General features: G+C 42.6%; 1 protein-coding gene and 1 long non-coding RNA gene across 10 annotated transcripts in view; one reads left to right on the forward strand and one right to left on the reverse strand.

The window, feature by feature from the left end:
• The window catches only part of LOC147308274 (uncharacterized), a 40,111-nt gene that overhangs the window by 7,102 nt on the left and 17,516 nt on the right, over positions 1–15,493 (forward strand). Inside the window, exon 3 of one of the 2 annotated variants that reach the window (XR_015126191.1) lies at positions 7,693–7,913. The exons of the other annotated variant lie outside the window; for it this stretch is intronic. This is a non-coding gene — a long non-coding RNA (uncharacterized LOC147308274). Of the gene's footprint in view, positions 1–7,692; positions 7,914–15,493 lie in introns of those variants that run through there. 2 annotated transcript variants of the gene reach the window in all.
• mib1 (MIB E3 ubiquitin protein ligase 1) overlaps positions 1,545–15,493 on the reverse strand; it is a 63,506-nt gene continuing 49,557 nt past the window's right edge. For 2 of the 8 annotated variants that reach the window (XM_086272870.1, XM_086272868.1), the window contains 9 exons: positions 15,085–15,171; positions 14,458–14,616; positions 11,075–11,256; positions 9,881–10,070; positions 9,723–9,801; positions 9,461–9,607; positions 7,394–7,465; positions 6,574–6,674; positions 1,545–6,363 (listed from right to left, as the gene is read on the reverse strand). In XM_086272870.1, the coding sequence (XP_086128996.1) occupies positions 6,223–6,363; positions 6,574–6,674; positions 7,394–7,465; positions 9,461–9,607; positions 9,723–9,801; positions 9,881–10,070; positions 11,075–11,256; positions 14,458–14,616; positions 15,085–15,171 (1,158 nt within the window). In that variant the 3' untranslated portion in view covers positions 1,545–6,222. The remainder of the gene's footprint in view (positions 6,364–6,573; positions 6,675–7,393; positions 7,466–9,460; positions 9,608–9,722; positions 9,802–9,880; positions 10,071–11,074; positions 11,257–14,457; positions 14,617–15,084; positions 15,172–15,493) is intronic. The other 6 variants (XR_015126190.1, XM_086272872.1, XM_086272871.1 and 3 more) reach the window with 6 other exon arrangements.

The raw sequence follows: 15,493 nt of genomic DNA on the forward strand, positions 1-15,493 counted from the left end.
TTTATCTTAAACTCTTGAGCATCAGCTCGTTCCAGATGTTCTGCAGAAAAAAATAATAATAATTGTAATCTGAAATGACACCTTGTAGCTACACAGCGTAATGACCCTGCTCGCTAGTGGCATTTTATCAAAGCTCATAAACCTTGAATGACTATATATTGATAAAGACTGTTTAAAGTGTCACTGGAACGATAACATTTGCACTGTAAATGTGGCTCGACGGCTCCAGTTTCCAATCGTGCTGCGATGATAAGGACGGCACAAGAGTGGGCTACGACCAATAGGTCAAAAGCCGCAGGACGTTTGCTAAATTTTTACAGAGTTTAAAGCCTCGCATTAATATTTTTCAGCTAGCAAGGCATCAAATGTTACTGCGATGATATGCAACGCCTGGACAAAGCATTTGCAGCTGATGCAATGTCAACTGCCATTAATGAGTATTTATGTCGTTCTGAGTGCTCAGCTTGCAGCTGTGAATGTGCAGCACCTCCACGCCTAATAAACTGTAATTAATTCACATAAGGATGTGATATAGCAGCATACTTTTCCACACTTGTGCTAGTATAGGCAAATTCTCTAATGTTACATCAAATTAAGATTAGGAATGGGCATGAATAATCCCTCGGCGGCAAACCATTTGAATACAGTTGCTCATGATTACTTACAGTCCAAGGTTAAGAAAGGAAAGGTGTGAAAGACAGAGGGAAGCAAATTGGAGAGCCCAATAACATTTAAATGAAAAGCTACTATTGACTTGTTCCCTGTAATCTACTGTTATCATTTACAGCGACTGCTATTACGGCTGTATGTCATTTCATTTTTAGTATACTGGATTATATTGAGCTCACTTGTATTGACTTGTGTTGCTTAAAAGGGTCGTAAAGCTTCATTTCTTAAGTGATTATGTCCTGACAGCAGTCGTTTTATGATGAGATTTCTATAGATTGTTGCATTTTTTTCACTACATTTACTATTTTCCATGTTCTGTCATAGACATTTGACATTTTCAGTAAACTACATGTCTGTGCAGTCCACTGCATGGATTAATGATTGGCGTTTTAAAGCTCGCCTGGTTATTTTTATGGATGTATTTGTGACGGCTCACTGTGGACACGTGTTTCAGGTCTTCTGCGTTAATACAGAGTACCTGATAAACTGGCACTGAGCCTCCTGCTCCCTTATGCCCTTATACCTACAGGACTCGGTTTCATTCAGACGTTGTTTGTGTCGACCTCCCCCATCTCCTCCCATTGGATAAATACCGATTAACCACTTCTGACCGAGATGAACAAGTGGTTCGACACTTTGCCCAGATCGATATCAATAAAGCAATCAGCAAGTCGGGGGCCTATATGTTTTGAAGAAGGATCTGAGGTAGAGGATAACTGAGTTTATGGCTTTACTGTCTAAGGTGGAGCTTGCAGGTACACCCCCCACCACCACCGTCACCATATAAACACATGAAAACACGTGAAGGATTGTATCATATTGCGCCATTCGAATGACTTTAATTAATTTCTTTAAAAAACAACTATAAACTGACAAACATGAAGACATTTTATCTTTATTGTGCCAGTGGTTAAAAATAAAACTGCTCATGTCTGTCAACAATTTACTGTGTTAAATTCGTTTACAAAAAAAAAAAAAAAGTGATCCCAAAATGCAGCAATGTACAAATCCAGGCCCCCTTTGTCACGTCCCTCCCTTCTTCTCTGGTCCTCGAAGAGTTTGTCCAGACAACCAGATTGCACTTTGCTCAGCCCGACCATAAACTGAGACAATAAATTCAGCCAGACTTCTGAACTGCATGACATGAGAGAGAAAGAGAGAGAGAGGACCTTCAGACAGTCAGAGATCAATGCTTCCAACATGGCAGGAAAAGCCCAACCGGGCCACAGCAAGATGTATGAAAGCATTTTCACCGTCTTTCTGTGTGGCCCGACTGGAGTCATGGAGCAATTGATTTCTGAAGCTCAGAAAACGTTAAGCTTTTGAAGTCTGAAGTTCTCCAATGCTGTTTACACTAAGAAATGGCTCGAGGTCTAAACCCACACCAAGTTTACCTTCTTTTTAAAAAAAAACTAAACAAAACTCACCAGTCGATACAGATAACTCAGAAAAAATGCATTTCATGTGCAATAAGTAAACTTGTTTTCATTGCGTGTTACCTCTGGGTCCAGGGGTACGTTTTTGCTCAGTTAGCAGAGGACCCGTGGGATCACAGCTCGTCATGTTCTGCATGCAGTCGTAAATTTAAACTGGTGCGGTCGTTTTGGAGCGGCAGGATGAGGAAAAATGGTGTCTAAAACCAAAACAGACTGTGTTGCTGTCCACAAATACAAGGCCCTTCATGACAGCAGAGACCAGTAGTGTTTAGTCGCTGGGTGTACTGCCACCTTGTGATGTGCTCTGAGCTCTGCATGTGCAAGCCCTGTGAGGAACTTCACTCCACGTTAGATGTGTGTGGAGTGCATTTATTTCTGTCTGTCGGGTCATAACTTCAGAGCCAGTGCCAAGGGCGAAGCCTGAGGGGGTGGGGAGCCATACACCTTCCTCCCCCCTGCGGCACGCTCAGTCCTCCGACAGATGGATGTCACTGACCCTTCTCAGTGATCACAGCAGAGGCTCGAAGCGGGGTAGCAGACATTTTCCTGATCGTGGTCGCCCCGGTCCGCTCTCCGGGGGTTTGTTTCATATCTATCTGCTGCTCACTCAAGCCTGCCCGTGCTGGGCCACCATCACTCACACTCCGCGGGGCAGCGAGTGGATTAGCTGACCCCCCGGTGTGGGAGTAACAGGCCCCCGCAGCCTCGTCAGCAAACACTGGAGTCTTCAAGCAGCTGAAACTGGTGGGTGAGGTGGTCAGGGATGCTCCCCAGGATCAGGCAGCGGCAAGGCGAGAGATAGCAGCGTCTCCGGCACCCCGACTGTCAGTCAGCATGGCAGCGGGGTCTGCAGTCAGTCAAGAGTGATATACACAGAGTAGTCTGGCTCCACCAGCCAGTTTTGTAATGGTATTCAAATGATTTATGGCTTTATGAGGCGAACATTACACTCACATGTCATGGTTGAATATCCCAAACCAAAGTCACTCTTGTGAAAGACATTTCCAGAGAAGCAATGATGTCTGCAACATCGTTGGGCAATAAGGTACGGCTTCACAGCTGACCCCAGATGAGGCTGAGATCAGTCAAACAGTTCAGTTTCTTACTAGTCTCAGAAAAATAAGTAACTTGTTGCCCTCTGTGTGTGTGTAAATGTGTACTGGTAGTCAAGCCTATGACCTGCTACTGCTAGGAAATTTCCAGCTTTAGCCTTTTTAACCAGAAACGACTTTATGGAAGCACATTCCCGCCACTGAAGTTATTTTATCAGAAGTTTGAGTTAGTAGGTAAAAATTTTGACTCATAGATATCCACTCCCAGTGGTGGAAACAAGCCTCCACAGATTTGTGTCAACCACACCACTTTTATCCATCCATAAAAGAAAGTATGTCGCTTTTATCCCACTGACACGTAGTTTAAATTAGATTTAGGCTAGCGACTCTGTATAACAATGTAGCTGGTCAACCATATGGTCTTCTACTGTTTTAAAGACTAGTGCTTGCATATAAATAACCAAGCATCACAGACTTGCCAGGAGACTTTACAGCATCTGTAAGGGCCTCGTGCAAAAAGTCCAAGATGGTATGAAAAAGTTGTCAGAGCCTCCTGTACAGTGTTCACTGAGTGAGAGGGTGACAGCATGATGGATGTCTCGCTCTGAGCAGCTGTATACTGCTGCTGCATGTGAGACAAGCTCAAAGACGTCCAGGTTATGAATGGACTAGTCAATGAGCTAGAACATAAGTGGCCTTTGGTCATAATTTCTCACTGCTCAGGAGATGCCCTGCTGTCGCACTGCTCAGCGGAGAAGATGCATCACTCTAAACTCCCTAAACCCACCGCGCCGCACCCCACTCTTGCGCTTTTCTGTCTCTTTCTGATTAGCATAGCTGACTTATCACACGCTGGTGCTGAGTCATTATGAGGTGTTAGCATTTTCAATTACCTCTCGCCTCCCTTCTGGGCCACCCGTCTCCTCTGCGAGGGCAGACACTGCACAGCAGGAGAAAAGCAACAAAATGCTAATTTTCTCGCCTATAGGACCCTAACATGTGAGCTCAACTTTAAAACAAAAACAAACATAAGAAAAGCTCATTAAAATTTCAGGAGAATCTAAAAACAAACAGAGACTTTAATGTCTCTTGGTTCACGGAGGCCTTTATTTCAGCTATATGGTTGTTTTTGTTGTTGTTTTTTTTTAAAAGCACTTATTCGCAATACAGACTGAACGTTTTCTTTTATTGACACAGGTCGTACTGCATATGTCAAACATTCATGCCAAAGAAAATACTACCGTCTACAGGTCTAACAAGGACAGTTACAGGTACTGAAAATAAAGAACAAATGGGCTTTTTGTTCAAACACAACCATAACAAAAAATACTACCATAAAGCGTATTAGTGCTTCTAGCTTATAGAGTCGTGACCAGGAAAGAAACAAAACTGTACTAAAGTTGCTTAAAAGGCAAAAAAATTTAGCTTGCACGTGGTTGCAAATTCCCAAGCAGTTAGTTAGTCGCTTTGCTGAGTCGCCGCACGGGCAACTGCTTTTTAAAAGAGGTAAGGCAAGTTTATCTTTCCTCTCAAATAACAACACAAAAAACAGACACTTTATGTCAAAAAAGTTTTTTTTTTGTTTTGTTTTGCAAACGAACAGGTTTGCCTTAAAACTGCCACAAAAAAATAAAAAGCTTCTACTGATGATTTCTAGAAAGCTACTGTCAAAAAAATGGGGGAAAACACAAAGATTGGAGCAGAATGTTTGAGAGACTTTGAGGCTACATCGTAGGAAGGCAGTGACACCTACAAGTCCTATTGTTTGGGCAGCGATACAAAATAATTTACTCTATATTTTCATCTTAGTGTTGTAATAGATTGTACTAGGTAGACTTTGAGAAAAGGAAATACGCTTAAATTAAAAAAATAGTAACACAAAGAGCACCTTACCCCCCCAACGTTCGTTCACAAGTTTTGTTTTGTTTTTTGGAAGCAAATGGCACGATGTCATCACCGATAAATTAGCAATTCAGTAAACTGTATATATTTATATATACATATATTTTTTGTTTGTTAGACAATACCAACAAGTCTCAAAACACTTTAACACTAACTTGCGACAAGATTCTCCTGTTACAGAAATGTTTGCCTCATGTGAGTTTGTGTGTGGAACAAACAATTACAACAAGAGAGGTGGGGGGGTGTCAGTGGACAGAAGTCAAAAGAGTTGTGTTTGTCTTGAATCCCTACACGGCAGTTCTTAAATCTGCAGCCGATAGGGTGCTGCAACACTGCTGTCGTTACTCAGCTCAGTAAACAAAGTACGGGGTGTAGCACGCTACCTGGCAGTTACACTACTATATCTGCGTTTTGTCACTGAGCTCCAAGGGTTCCCCCTGGAGTCAGCGTGGGGTGGGGGCCGGAGTATTTAAACCCTGCTTTTTGTAGTGCAAAAACTGCCAACATTTGGTTTTTAAGAGCAGGGACAGTCGGTGAGCAGAGCGTTGCAATAGCCAAAGCTGCAACCATACTGCCATACTGTCGTGATAAACGAAGGAGCTTCCAATACAAATACACTTGAAAAAAGGTTTACAAATACAATAAAATCTGGCTGCAGTGGGCACTGGACTGCAAACAGATGAATGAGAACTTTATATCAAACGGTAACAGGCCGCCTTCGTCGCCTCCACGCTTCTCACTCAGCTGATACCCCCCAAAGTGATCACATCCAAAACTCTGATTCTGAACTTCAGACTCGAGACGGGACAACTGTTTGAAATGTTGAGAGAATAAATGGAAACAACACAAAAAAGGGAGATGGGGGGTGGGAGGGAAAAGGATGAAGTCTCTGAAACAGGCGTCTTTCTTTCTGGCTGCACTGACGGCGACAGGACAGCACAATTAACTTCAGTCAATTCATCGATTTTCCTTGTTTTGTAACAGGAATTCCACCTGAACGCAATCGACCCACTGAGAAAGCGTTTGTGGGACAGAATTAGATGTGCCTGGCTGACGCGGGTGGCTGTGAGGATGGAGGCAGCAGCAGCAGCAGGTGTGGTTGCCGCGTGGCGAGCGTGTTCAGCGTGGGCTTTAAGAGAAGCAAAGAGAGTTCGTCGGCGGGTCTAGTAGAGGAGTATGCGGCGTTCGATGGCCTTGCGGCAGATGGGACACTCGCTCATTCGATCCCCGCACAGCTGGCAGGTTCCGTGGCCGCACATGAAGATCATGTTCTTCAGCCGGTCCAGGCACACCGGACACATGGTCTGCACACAAGTAAGCAACAGTCGTAGTAAAACCCTTTCCACATTTAACATGTCAGTATTACTACCGAGCCGAGCCCTGGACAATAACTTTATGGTGCCGGCGTGCATTTGATCCCAAAGAATTTTACAGCAATGGTTATTGTTTTGCAGTTCAACTGCATTTTATTCTTCCGCTTTAGTTCACGAGCCACACCTGGTTAGTGACCTTACCTGTTCCTTGATGTCTTGGAGCTGTTGTTGTAGCTTCTGCACGTCAGCGTTGACGTTGGTGTTCGCCTTGTCTTTCTGCAGGGCTGGGATGTTTCCGCTGGCTGTTTGGACATTAAAAAAAAAAAAAAAAAAAAGACGCAAACAGATGGTGAGAATAAAACAAACTGCACTTATCAGCCAAAAGATTAGCACCAGTGGCAATACCTCAGATTTGACCTCTTAAACTATAAACTATATTGCCAATAAAAGTGAGTGCAGCCACAACAACATTACCGCTCTGAAACGAGCCGGGTGCTCGAGTACGTTTTAAAACATGGGTTCTGGAAAATGGAGAAGGATCACAAACACATGCGCGCTGAAGTTTACTGTTGGCAAACGAGCTCGGGCTCTGGCAGTCCGCGCTAACTTGCTTTTACATTTGATTTCTGAAAAGCACACTTTGCAATTATCTGGAATATAAACTGGCACGGGACAAATGATCATGCAGCGCTCGCTTGCTCGCTCGTATATAATGAAACGTGTGTGAAACTTCCTGAACGGATTATTTAAGTGCTCGACACAAATTTTCTGGACTGATGCCCTCCTGAGACTTATTCTCGCTGTCCAAACATCTGCCAGAACACGGCGAGCACCAGTGTGACTCCTGGGATGTGCATCGTACGTATATATATCATCACACTGAAAGAGAAACGGAGGAAAGGGGGTTAAGGGGAGGGGGAGAGGGGCCAGGGCAGCACCTTCGGGTGGGGGGTGTAGGTTTGCAGGAGGTTCTCTATAAACAAGGCTCTCTTAAGGGAGGGGATCATGGAGGTATACTTACACCAACTTAGTGCCAGATTGTTGGGCTGGAGAAGATCCTGGGATCCCCCTGCCATACTGTTAGAGCTCCCTGCTGGGAATAACCAGTCACATTGTTATAGCAGGAGCTGCCCTCACCAGCTCAGCGGCTGGCCTGATGACCAAGACTACTCACTATAGCCTCTATGAGAGGTTCAGAGAAAGAATCTGAGAAGCAAAACTAGCAAGTTGGAAACAGTGATCAGGGAAAGAACGGGAAACAGAGTTTCTTCTACTGGTTGCTTAAAGTCGCACGTGTTTTTTCCCCTTTTTTGCTTACAGGTGACTATTGCCTGGGTTAGAGGTACAACATGAAACCCATGCACCAAATTAAAGAAGAATGGCGTCAAAATGCTTCAAGTGCCAGGTATATTTTGCACACTAGATTTGCTTTTAAAACAGGAAGCAACAAGCAGGGTTACTGGGGAAAGGGGGAAAATAAAAGCATTCAATGCTGCCCCTTGCATGAGTGTATGTGTCACTGCTTGGGTCTGCATTCACTTTTGCACGTCTGGTAAGTACGACTTGCTGACAAATGGAGAAATTAAAAAAAATAAGATGTATGTGTATAAACATGAAAGTTGCGTACTTGCTACAGTGCCACTGTTAAACTCAAATTAAAACAAAAACAGAAGAAATCACTAGTGATATGCACCGCAGAACAGAAAGATGAATCGTGAATGCAACCAAAAATAAAATAACTTGTGCATCTTGTCATCACAATATTTTAGGTAAAATAAATCGAAACTGGCTCTTTTGCAGCTGGAAAAATGTTTTTGAAAACACCGCACAGTTTCATAACTGCTCCATATTTCTTTTCAGAAATGGGGGAGATCTTATAATGTGGATTCATGTGGGTATTATATGCATGCATCATAGGAGGAGCTGCAGGTCATTTCTGCGATACGCTTACAAATGAGTTCATCCATTCTATGTGAATGTGATTAGTCAAACTTTTGGAGGCCAAAGGAACATTAATAAGGTTATCTGTGTGCTCTGACATTATTACGTTATTCAGTAAAAGTCAATCTGGAGATGGCTTCTAGGGTTCTACATTAAAAGATTGGGATTTGAAATGAAATCTTCTCTGCTCTGAAGATCTGTGTGCTGATTTCAGACATGGCTGCCGTCCACTCGAGCTAAACTCTAAGTGGAGGCTACTACAAATGGTGCGAGCCAATTGGTTCTAATGATTACATTATGACAGATTTAGATGTAAAATTCAGTTTGGAAAGCAAGCGTAACAATTTTATTTATATATATATTTTTTTTTAAATGAGTCTCTATGGATGAAAAAATACAAAGAAAACATGACAGTGATGATCATTCCACCTCAAATCATAACATATTTATAACTTTTTCTGCTCAGCCACCTCTGATTTGCCTTAATGTGCCTTGATTGAATTCTGGATATATATGATGATGATTTTGGATCGTTTGTTTGTTTTTGTGGTACAGTACATCATATTTGCTGACTCGTGCAAGAAAACTGAATGACAACAACACTTTTCTTAATTTTTTGCATGTGTGGTTTTGCATTAACACGACATGCAGGTACATTGTATTGTATTATTTCTGTACTATCAATATTTTTCTTAAAGTGTGTACAAACATGGAAGTTTGTAGGACAGCTTTAATCTTTTTTTGCCATATTTTATGCTGAAAAATTCTGAACATTTCTTGATGCAAATTACACATTTTATTGTATATATAATTTTTATGGTAAGAAATGGTGGTGAGATTTTCATTTGTAATATATCTTAAAACGTATTTGATATATGTAGCAAAAATTTCCCAGCAATCATTATATATGTCCAGACTTTGGACCATAAACTTTTTAGGCGATTCAGGGATGCTCGAGCAGAACGGCCACGATGATTTGAGATATAATGACGCAAACATAAACAAACTGCAAAAGCTAAGCAGCAACAAAGCAAAAGATAAAAGTAAAGCAGATTATTTGGAAAAAGTAAAGAAATGAGAAAAGAAAAAGAAAAATCTTTGAAGAAAGGGGGTGGATTAAAAGGAAACGTGTGGAAAATTCACTCACTAAGGTCATCATCATCATCATCATCATCATCATCATCATCAGCGGCATCATCCTCCATACCTTTCCCTCCACAGCAAAGTACGAAGGGGGTGCGGCGTTCCACCACAGCCCGGCACTGTACGCACTTCTTCATGAGGCTGGCACAGTCTGGAGGAAAGATGAAGAAGATCATCAGTGCAAGAAAAAAAAATCTATATTTTCTTTAATACTCACACAGAAGCCAAAAGAGGCAAAATGATGCTGAAAGGTGAAGTTAACTTACTCTCACAAGCGCACATGTGGCCACAGGGCTGGAATAACACCGCTGCCTTTTTATCGGAGCAGACTACACACTCCTCGATCTGTGGACGGACAAACACAAGAAAAATTAAATAATCCTCACTCCTGTCTGTGTCAAGTAGCAGCTGTGCTTCTTGATACCTTAGTTCTCGACTGCACTTGTTCTTTGCAGATGAGACACTTCTTGACACGAGGCGAGCAGAGGGAGCAGGTGGCGATGTGTCCGCAGGGCCCAAAAAGAGTGTCTCTCTTCATGTCTGAACACACCATACACTCCTCCAGTGACTCGATGTTGCTGTTCAGAGACGGGCTGCGGGTGCCCACCTGGCCGCTGGAACAGAAGAGAGTGTGTGAGCGAGAGAGAGAAACGATTACAAGCGAGAGGCCGGAGAAAACGAAAGATGAGGAAATGAAATCAAAAGAACAAAATAGAACATGACTGTACCAAAATGTTATCTCTTCCTTTATATCTTTAACCCTTTAGTGCATACCTAGAATTAATGCCATTCAATGTGTCCCAGACCGCTGCTTCCTTTCACTAATGGGTTTACAGATATCATGTAAAAAGCGCATACAACAACAAAAACATTATAGCCCAGACACAGACGCGCTACGGATATGATCAGCTGTTCACAGCACTTCCTACGTTGGAATATACGTCATCACGTTGTCAGCATGTATTTTGACATGTTTTTATGTTCAGCAACTGATGTCATCTTCCCGGGAATTGTAGTGTTTTCCCCTCCTCCAAGGCCTATCACAGCTCCTCGGGTGCTATTGAAAGGAGATGTCTGACTCTGTGCCTCTCTAATTACAAGTTCCTGGGATACTTAGAACTCTGATTGTGCTATTGGAAATACTTTATTCTTTTTGCTAAATATGCATTTGATTTTTTTCCCCTCTCTCCACAGTTTATAAAAAATGATTGCATCTGAGGTTTTAAAAAAACTCAATGAAAGCACCAGAATTTCAAGTTTTTTTCCTGTCCCCTATGCTCCACACGTCTGCTCAGTCTCATGATATTCAGTTTGGTAATTTTTGTGTAATCTTGTTGATGGACGAAAAGGCATCATAAGCATGCTAACTTTCCAGCTTTAAGGTTGGTTGTGTGTTGAATTCCTGAGACTCCATGAAGCAGCTAGCCAAGGAACAGCCTGGCACATAATGTTCTGTGAAACCGTTTCACCTAAGCTTTTATGCAGATTGTCCACGCTTGTTTTTTTATGCTGAGCTCGGCCCGGCACCTCCTGGCTCCAGCTTCATATTCACTGTTTAGTCATGAGTGGCATCGATCTTCACATCCAATTCGGCAAAATGTCAGATGAGAACATTTACCTGCTCTTTTCTTTGTGGCATTTGGCCAAAGCCTTGCAGAGGCTGGGGTCCGGACACAGGTCTAGAGGGGACTGGCCCTTTTTGTTACGAATGGTCAAGTCTGCTCCATTAGCTGCCAGGAAGCAGGCGATGGATGCTGCGCTCTTCTTCTCTGCCCCCTGGGTGCCCAAGCCCATGATTAACTGCAGAGAACAAGAAGGAAGCAGGAAAACACATAAACTTAGAGATGCACCAGGGTTTTTTTTGACATGACAGATTATTTTAAAGTTGAACCTGGGGAAAGGGGAGGTCTGTGATGTGCCTCTACCTCACACACAGTGGAACTTGAACCAGTAATGTAGTTAGGAGTACAGTTTTTTTATTTTATCAATGTCTTCAGATTTAAACTCATGTTAAAATACATACGGGGTCACTTTGAATAACACGATCAGAAAGACATGACTTAAGATGACTGTCAGAAAATATATTCTTCTAACCCCGAACCCAAAATCCCATTAACTGTAACATCTGTCTCCCTCCCATAGCTCATCGCCACACTCAGTCTACCCCAATTCAAAGTCTCTCCTGCAATTTAGAACTTCCATGTCTGATTGTCTCCAACCAGTAGCTTTTACATCTCATGCTGATGGAGCCATCGGGCCGGCTAATTCAATTCTCGTTTTGATGGGAGGGGAGAGCCATGGGAGAGTGACCCAACTGCACACATCTCAATTAGGCCTGCTGTCTGTCGGTTCCGCTCCTCCGCGGGGGGAACCAGAGAGGGCAGGAAGCGGGACAGAAGAGAGGAGGTGGAGAAAGAGAAGAAAATGGAGTGGAAGGGAGACAGAAGGTGACAGGTACGGAAAATCTGTCACAGAAGCCATGCATTAAACTTCTCCCCATAGGGCTTAGTGATGTGGTGTTAACATGGAGACAGTTGAGGCCTGACATGGCCCTTTTGGCCTCTACAGAGGGACAGACTCGTTCAGGATGGGTAAAAGGGAGTAGTCACAGGTAGTGCTGGGCGATATGGAAAAAATATTTATCATGATATGAATTATTTTATATCACGATAACGATATATATCACGATATACCACCTGACCTGTGGTCATCTGGAAAGTACGCAGTCTGTAAACAGCGAGCGCAGAGGGTGCAGTCTTTGTTAATGAAATGGTTATGCTCATGTAGGGCTGCGTATCTCTGCTCGTCCGTAGGTCAGTCATCAAGGCATAATGCACGACACTGCAAACATCCTTCTCTACTTTGGCCCGGCATGCGTCATATAAGCGAGGCAACTCGACTTTACTGAAGTGCTTACGTACCTCGGATGAAGGACTTTGACAAGGTCACGAAAGCTGTCCTTCTCAACTACGTAAACAGGGGCCATGCCTTTACAAATGTAATGCGAGATGGCTCCTGTGATTTGTTTATGGTGCTGGGACGTTTTCTCATAAGGGCCTTGTGTGAAAGACTGCTGTATCTTCGGCTGGCTATAGATTTTCTTTTCCCAACTTGCTGCAAAGAAACAGCATCTGCATCAAAATAAACTATTTCCAACAGTGTAATTTTAGTTCTAAGCATCCCAGAAACGATACAGAAAAGCATAAAGTCAAACATAACTTTTAAAAACACCAGCATAGGCTTATAAGGCCCTGAAGGTAAAAAATTACATTTTCTGCGAAAATGACGTCACTTCTGGTTTCGGGCAGGTAATGGCGGACATGCGATAGTTCGCGCTGACCTATATTCCAACGTAGGAAGTGTTACGAACAGCTGATTGGATCGGCAAAGCGTGTTTCTGGAATATTATGTTTTTGTTGCTGCAAGTGCTTTTTATGCAGTTTTTGCAAAGCTATATGTGGAAGGAAACCGTGACCTAGGACAAGCTGATGGCATAAGATGTAAGTACAACTCCTCCGGTTTCATATGCAAAAAAATTATTGCGCTAGCTTACGTGGTTCCAGTTCTACAGGGATTTAAAAATAGTTAGGCAAAACAGAGCGTGCCTGCTCCGACCAGTTTTAAGGGGTTAAGGGTATATTTTATGTAATAATTTATAAAATTAGGTTAGAAACAATAGAAACGATAGAAGACAAATGGCACAATAGACACTTTTCTATCGTCCACATGATTGAGATATATATATATATATATATATATATATATATATATATATATATATATATATATATATATATATATATATATATATATATATATATATATATATATATATATATATATCGCCCAGCACTAGTCACAGGTGCATAAAATCAAGCACCTAGGCATGCAGACTGCTTCAACAAACATTTGTGACAGAATGGGTCACTCTCAACAGTCCCACCATGGGACCGTGATAGCATGCCACTTGTTCAACAAATCTACTTGTAAAATGTTCTCACTGCTAAATATTCCAGTCAGTGGTAGTGGATCTATAACAAAGTAAAAGTGACTGGGAATGACAGAAACTCAGCCATAAATTGGCAGGTCGTGTATTTCTGGAGGATTATTGTGTGGAGCTGTTTTTCAGGAGTTGGGCTTGGCCCCTTAGTTCCAGGGAAAGGAACTCTTAATGCTTCAGTATACCAAGATATTTTGGACAATTGCGTGTTCCCAACTTTGTGGGAACAGTTTAGGAATGCCACTTTCTGTTCCAACATGACCACACACCGATACACAAAGCAAGGTCCATAAAGATATGAATCAACGAGTTTGGTGTGGACGCACTTGACTATCCCGCACAGAGTCCTGACCACAAGCCGACAGAATACCTTTGGGGTGAATTAGAGCGGAGACTGTGAGTCAGGCCTTCCCGTCCAACATCAGTGTCTGACCTTACAAATGTGCTTCTGGAATAATGGAAAAATGCATTCCCATAAACACAACCCTAAACTCCTAAACTGTTACAGCTGCAAAGGGTGGGCGGACATCATATGTGGACTAAGAATGGGATGCCACTTAAGTTCATATGCGTGTGAAGCCAGACGAGCGAATGCTTTTGGCAGCATAGTGTAAGCTGCATATGTTACAGAGTCACTAGTAGCAGAAAAACAGTGGCTGGTGACCAAACTCGTTAACGAGCCATATTACTGTGCACTGCCTTCCTGGCTTAATATATTTGGGAATGTCTAAATGAATCAGAACATCAGAACAGAATCATATAATAAGATGGCATTCCTAAAATTACTAAGTCAGCCTTTACTGCAGTATGCCAGCATTGTTCATTATTACTGAGCTACAGTAAAAAATTCTAAAAACCTAAAGTTGTATATCAGTAAACACAGATACACAGAAACAAACATTTGTTTTATTTTTATGTATGGCCACCTCCTTAAGAATCCCTGACACACGTAAAATGTAATATAGGATGAACAGCGAGGTTAATAATAGATGCACATGTACCGTGTTCTTGGAAGGTTCCCAGGGCTCCACTTTGCTGACATCTTGCATATCTTGGAGCTGCCGCAATTGGGACAGCGTGTGGTGACGCAGTGCCTCGTGAAGCGGCGTGTCCCCATCCTTGTCCTGCACGTCGAGCTTGGCCTCTGCCCGCACCAGCAACTGTTAAAGAGAAACACATAAACAAAGAGTTGCACAAGCCGACAGCGGAGGGAAACTCGCAGCCGCCGTGAAACAACTTTAATTTAATGCTACAATGCAAATGCCACATCCTGATTTATAAGGTTGCCGGCTGCTCACAATGAACTGCTTCAGCATTGTGCTACCCAATTATAGAGTGCATTTTTTTGTGAGTCCACAAGGTGGCAACGTGGCAATCTCAATCCGATGCTACGCTAACACACTCTAACCAGCCTTAGAGAGCCTTTTTCCCTCCCCTCTGAAGCAGGACTTTGTTCAACTGCAGGACATCCAACCGTATAAATTAAATGTGGAGCTGCACCAATGTTTTTCTACTCCCCTTTGTGCACAGTGTAAAAAGACCGACTGAGAGATGACTAAAGACACAATGCTCACTAAGTAAGGCAAGAAAGAGAGGGAGAACAAATGAGAAAAAGAGGAACCACTAACCCGAACTATCTGGGTGTGCTGGCGCTCCACTGCCAAGTGTAATGCAGTCTGCTGGTTGACATTCTGAATGTCTAAGCTGGCGTTGCCCTGGGTGGTGGGAACAAGAGGGAAGCAAAAAAGCTTAATATACACAAGGGCAACAAACATGTTGTGCACACAGAGATGATAGACAAGTAATGAAATAAGAGAAATAAAAACAGGAAAAAAGAAAATATTTTATATTTAATTCCTTTGCACTTGAAAGACTGCAACATTTTTATTTGCCGTGACAGAACGTTGTTTCCTTTAGCCCTGCCGACCAACAAAGTATCACCCGGGAAGCTGGTGGGGGCAGAGAGAAAAAAAAAGGCATCCTACAATAACGCTGCATGTGATTGTCATTTCCAATTGCAAACACCTCAGCTGAGGA

Source organism: Aulonocara sp. 'chitande type north' Nkhata Bay, linkage group LG18 (genome assembly GCF_057382095.1).
Source record: "Aulonocara sp. 'chitande type north' Nkhata Bay isolate Kocher_YH1m ecotype deep benthic linkage group LG18, A_spYH_male_GT1.1, whole genome shotgun sequence".
Lineage (NCBI taxonomy): Eukaryota > Metazoa > Chordata > Actinopteri > Cichliformes > Cichlidae > Aulonocara > Aulonocara sp. 'chitande type north' Nkhata Bay.